Here is a 6000-nt window from a genome sequence, read left to right as displayed (position 1 = left end):
TTTTTTTTTTTTTTTTTTTTTTTTTTTTTTTGGCCGCAGCGTGTGGCGCGCGGGATCTCAGTTCCCGGACCAGGGATCAAACTGCGCCCCCTGCCGTGGAAGCGTGGAGTCCTAACCACTGGACCGCCAGGGAAGTCCACGTACGTAACACATTTTAATAAAAATCACTAGTGGATCCCTAAACCAGGAAGGTGTATTACTAAAAGAAGCCAGAAATATGTTGGTATTAATTGATCTTTTATTATTAAGATGGGGTTAATTCAATTTTGCTATGTCTGTGGTTCTAACAGGTAGGCAGTAAGTTCAAATACTAGACCTTCACAGTTGCGAATGTAGTACATTGTAACTGAAAGGACTCTAAATAATTAATTTTTTCAAAAATATGGGTTAATTAAAATTTGCTATGTGTGTAACTTGAACAGGTATGAAATAAGTTCAACTATTAGAACTTCATACTGGGAAAATAACACGCTCTAATGGAAAGGGACTGAAATGGTTTCACAGGATTCTGTACTTAGTGAGAAGGACTTCGGGAAATCAGTTGTGATGCCAACAAATTTATTGCTATACATTTATTTACATGCTAATTTGAAAGCCCAAACATGCTTATGAAACGGGGGCTCTGATGACATCTCTTTCGAGGATAATTTATCAAATTGCGCGGCTTTGAAGGAGGGGCAGGCAGTGATTTATTCCTGAAACAGCGCCCAGATCGGCAACTTCCTGACATTTTATTACAAACATCATTGTATTTTCGTTGTTGAATGCGGAGTTTGCCCTCATTTCAGGAGCAGCTGGCCTTGTCTTTTACGTACTTAGTAAAATTAATTTATCGCTCTCTTCCATGGAATCTTTGTGCCATTCAATTCACCAGAGCTATTGAAGAAATACCATAAGCGGATGTCCCCTTCGGATAAATTTCACTCATCATGAAGGCAGCAACAGTTGTAGCTAACTTGCTTTTCGTTCTAATAGCTGCAATTTTTGATGACTTGTGTGTTGTAAGATGCCCGTCTTTTTAATACGATACACAATAATAGAAGGTAATGAATAAGGTGCCGGTAGTCCTTTCCCTTAGGAAAATCTTACAGCGGCTGTTAATTAGCTACAATATGCAAATACTGAAATGTGGTACCACGTCACAACCCTCCACGGGTGTTTTACATATACACATACAGCCCTATGTTTTGTGTGCGTGTATTTTTAAAATACTGGATAGAAACGAATTCTTGTCATAGTGACAAAATGCTAAATATCTGGAATTGATTTGGCCGTGCTTAACGTTACTGATAATCGTGACTTCCTTTTGGCTTAACAAGGTTATTTAATGTACACTTACAGAAGCCAGACTGAAAGACAGAACCAAAATAGCTAACTTAAGGGTTAAGTGAGAAATTCCGTGGTGTTGGCAAAACGCAAAGTCGCAATAATTGATACTAAGGACCAGAAATGCCATCTACTTACTCCTTGACTGTTCTTGGTCTGGAAAATCAGAGAAAGAGATGCACTTTCTCTACTTTTTACATGGTAATTACCTTTGCCCAGGGGCAGCACTTACGGCAAAATGAAACACGAAATAAGGAGCATTTCGAAAGAGCAGGAACGGAAGTGCTCTGAGAAATAATGGCACAAACCCATTTGATTTCTGGAACTCAGAGGATGAAATCAAATTAATTTGTGGGCTGAATCTTGTTCTTCTAATGCAGCTCCCAGTCGGGTTTCGGAGGGAGGGGGCTGGGAGTCAGACCCGTGATTCAACTCTGAAAATGGGTACGCTCCTCCCAGAGACCTGAGCCACGGGATGAAAAGGCTCAACAGAAATTCACAAGATCAGGAAGTAAGCCCACTGAGGCTTGATTCTGGAAAGCCTCTCTCATGAATAGTGCAGAAAGCAGAGACCAGACAGTGACGAGACGGATCCAATCTGCAAAAACTCCGAAAGAACGCTTTCCTTGAATTTGCTTGGGAACACGTGATTTATTTATAATTCAGCAAATGATGTGGAGACAGCCTTTCATTTTCAAATATGCACTGCTGGGGTTTCACAGCACATAAACATTTATGGCCGATGTAAAAGATCACAGTGCCCGGGTCCCGAGTCCTGAACACGGCTGGAACAGCCCAATGGAGTAAACAGATCTCTGCATTCCTTGCATCCATTTTAATAACACACCAGTTATAAAACGGAGGCTAAGAAATGGGAGGGACAGGGCTTCCCTGGTGGCGCAGTGGTTGGAGTGTCCGCCTGCCGATGCAGGGGACGCGGGTTCGTGCCCCGGTCCGGGAAGATCCCACATGCCGCGGAGCGGCTGGGCCCGTGAGCCATGGCCGCTGAGCCTGCGCGTCCGGAGCCAGTGCTCCTCAACGGGAGAGGCCACAGCAGTGAGAGGCCCGCTTACCGCAAAAAAAAAAAAAAGAAATGGGAGGGACAGGCCAAAATCCTGTAAAGTTGGAATTAGGCCCATTAAGTAGACTTTCTCTTCCCCCAGGTGCCCAGAAGGCCAAACGTCTCTCTTCCTTCAAACCTTTGCTCAAATTTCACCTTCTCAATAAGGCTCAACCAACCAGTCCTATTAACACTGCAACCCAAGGGTCACTCAGCAACACAACCACAGACGTACGTTGATTCTCCTTTACACAACAGTTCCTTTTTTTCAAAAAAATTCAACAGCACCTTGACCTCTAACATTTATTAGGATTATTGTCAGTTTCTCCTGCGACAGTGTTAAGCTCCACGATGGCCGGACCCTGTAGGATGCTCCATAAATATTTGTTGACTGAACAAATATCTATTCAGAAAGGAGCGCAGGACCTCACTGTAATTTCCTCTTTCCACCTTCCTTTTCAATAATGACTGGTTCTTACTAACTAACACTAACACTCCCTTCCCTTCTCACCTGCTTGCCATTAGGCCAAATATTTAGATGATTGATACATGAATCAGTCTCTTCCACCACCATGATTCCAAAATAGTGAGGACTCCACCATTTCTAAGGTTTTTCAAAAAGGCAGACAAACAAGTGGGGCAGATTCATGCAGAAGCTTGAGAAAAAAACCCTAGGTACTAATAATTTTGATTTAGCAATTGTTTTGACCCTTCAAAGCACGACTTTCAATCCCAGAAGCCTGGAAGTGGCAGGCTGTGATCACGCCGGCTTTTACAAGTTTCGCTGTAATCATCCAAGCAGGAACGGAGCACACCAAGTCAGCTTTTCTAAATTATTTGCAGCCAATGTCCCTTTCAAAGCACAAAAGTGCTCCTGACCTAGTTAAATTCCTGCCATCTTGAAGGTGCTTAATAAAAAAGACACTTTTTTTTTTTGGTGTCTACACTCACCTGTTGCCCAGTAACCAGAAAGATGGATCCTTCCTTTCCGTGAACCACTTGTCGGTAAATGTGGTCGAGAATTAAGAGCTCACTCCAGCAGTTCTGAAGCAGCTTCATTTGGTCATCAACCTGTAAAAGAAACAGAAAAAAATGACACTGTAACTCAGTATTTTTTTTTTTTTGCATGATTTTTTACCTGAGAACCCACTATAAGCAAGGAAGGACCACCAAAGGTCACCGAAGCACAGATGCTCAGAATTTCCATCCTTCCTCCTGAAAATCATTTTCATTTGGACAAATACTTTTCAGGCCACATATAAAAACTTCAACTAAATATTTATAATCAATGAGCTGCTAGGAAAAGGTACTCTATTAGATGGGTCTATCATTAGATCTATCAGCATTTGCTTGTGGGAGGTACAGGCGCCTCAGACTGACCTCAGTGGACCCCATTAGAATGACCCCAAATAGGGCTTCCCTGGTGGCGCAGTGGTTGAGAGTCCGCCTGCCGATGCAGGGGACGCGGGTTCGTGCCCCGGTCCGGGAGGATCCCACATGCAGCAGAGCGGCTGGGCCCGTGAGCCATGGCCGCTGGGCCTGTGCGTCCGGAGCCTGTGCTTCCGCAACGGGAGAGGCCACAACAGTGAGAGGCCCGCGTACCGCAAAAATAAAAGAAGAAGAAAAAGAACAAGAATGACCCCAAATAGCCCAGGCTTGTGTAGAGGTTAATACATTGAGCCCAAGCTGAAATAGGATATGGATATTAGCGAGCCACCAAACTGAGGATTTATATGAGAGGCAATCGGCAGGACAGCCCAAATGACTTTTGAATTTAGAGGCACATGGCCGTTGTTCGTCATCAGTGTTCACCCAAAGTTCAAGTCGTGCTAGACTTTGACTAGAACAATCACCAAGCTCGGTCTTGATGTCCACCTGCACTTGCTTTATGATTTGGACAATTTTCCCACAAACCCCCTACACTTCAGTTTCCACATCTGAAAAATGGGCCGAGCCCAGTACCCCCCTCACAGGATGGCAGTGGGGAGTAAAATGAAGAGGGCTGTATCACGGTGAGTATTTTATCCACATGGTGTCGCCCCCCCCAGGGGACCGCATTCTTTAACGACAGTAACATACCCATTTCAGGTACAGGCCACGTATCCACGGTCAAACGTGGAGGGCATATCGATCCGTTTCCATGGCTATTTGTGACAGTTTCTTTTCATGTTGTAATACGTACCAGCCAAAGGTCTTGGCGCGCCCAAATACATCACACATTTATACCAACAACACCTGATATTTAGATGTCAGGGAACAGTTTTGAAGAGTTTTGCGTATTATTTTAGATTTAATTCAGAGAACCTGCCTGTGGAGTTAGCAGAACCAGCATCGTTTTCTGAAATTTACATTATGAGAAAATATGGGCTCAGAGACCTACTAACTGGTACACCTAGAGGGTTCTCTTTCTCTCTCTCAAGCTCTAGGATGTCTCCAAATTACATGGAGAGGTGTCAGACTCACAGACATAAGAGACAAACGTATGGTTACCAAAAGGGAACCAGAGAGTTGTGGGGATAAATTAGGAGAACGGGACTAACAAATATACACTAAATAAAATAGACAGGCAACAAGGATTTACTGTAATAACACAGGGAACAATCAATATTCAGTATCTTGTAATAACCTATAATGGAAAAGAATCTGAAAAAATATATATATATAACTGAATTACTTTGCTGTACACCTGAAACTAACACAATATTGTAAATCAACTATACCCATATTTTTTAAAAAAAGAAAAAGAGGTGTTAGAATTTTCTAAACTGAATTAATTTAACTCACTTATAACAAATTCATCTTTAAGCAGATATTTAATGAGATTCTGGACGGTTGGGTGATTCTTCGCAAGTTTCCACTCACGTATTACCAGGGATAGGAGCTTAGGGCTGACTATTTCCACGAGTCTAGAAAACAAGACAGTACTGAACATAGACTAAAGCAAGGGTTCGAGATACAACTGCGCACTTTCCAGCTCTGAGAGCTTGGCCAAGCCATTTAGTTCTCTAAGCCTTATCTTCTCACCTAAAAATACAAGAGATAGTCTTTGTCTTGAGGATGGAATGAAGAAAGTGTGAAACAATACCCTCGTGAAGAAACAATGCCAAACACAAGGCTCCCAGTTGGAAGACCATATTGATCCCGTTGAGAAGGAAAAAAGGTATCTGTGATCAGGAAAAGACATCCCCAAACATCTCCGTCAGAAATGATTTGTTCTGACCAAAAGAATTTCACTCATTAAGTGAATAGATGTTCAGAGCCATTTAATGTTGGGTCTAGGTGCTGGGTCTGGGGTATAATGGTGAACAAGGTAGAAGCAGTCCCTACCTTGTGGAAATCACTCTCCTAGGGGAGAACGCTCACCAACACAGGTGAGTGGGTTGGTGACAGAGGGAGCTAGCTCATCCTTCTTCAGAGGAAAAGCTCCAGTGTTGTGTGTACACGTCGGGCTGTGGCAGCAGCTGAAGGAGACCCACCTCGCTGCTCTCTGCACACAGCTCACACTAGAAGCTGCAGCCAGATGTCCGAACAACATTGGTGTCCTCACGCCCAGCAGTTTTCAGGGACCGTCCCTCTCAGATGCTCGGGGCAACTTCAGAACCAACTGCACTTGG

At 43.4% G+C, this 6000-nt stretch overlaps 1 protein-coding gene across 1 annotated transcript in view; it reads right to left on the bottom strand.

Moving 5' to 3' along the window:
* NR5A2 (nuclear receptor subfamily 5 group A member 2) overlaps positions 1-6000 on the bottom strand; it is a 126565-nt gene that overhangs the window by 49314 nt on the left and 71251 nt on the right. Inside the window, exon 5 of the mRNA XM_024749636.1 lies at positions 3338-3457. Within this exon, the coding sequence (XP_024605404.1) occupies positions 3338-3457 (120 nt within the window). The remainder of the gene's footprint in view (positions 1-3337; positions 3458-6000) is intronic.

The sequence above is a fragment of the Neophocaena asiaeorientalis genome, unplaced genomic scaffold, assembly GCF_003031525.2.
Source record: "Neophocaena asiaeorientalis asiaeorientalis breed wild unplaced genomic scaffold, Neophocaena_asiaeorientalis_V1.1 scaffold44, whole genome shotgun sequence".
In the NCBI taxonomy this organism is placed as follows: Eukaryota; Metazoa; Chordata; class Mammalia; order Artiodactyla; family Phocoenidae; genus Neophocaena; species Neophocaena asiaeorientalis.
Note: the sequence above shows the minus strand (reverse complement) of the source record. Positions and strands in the feature narration are given on the sequence as shown.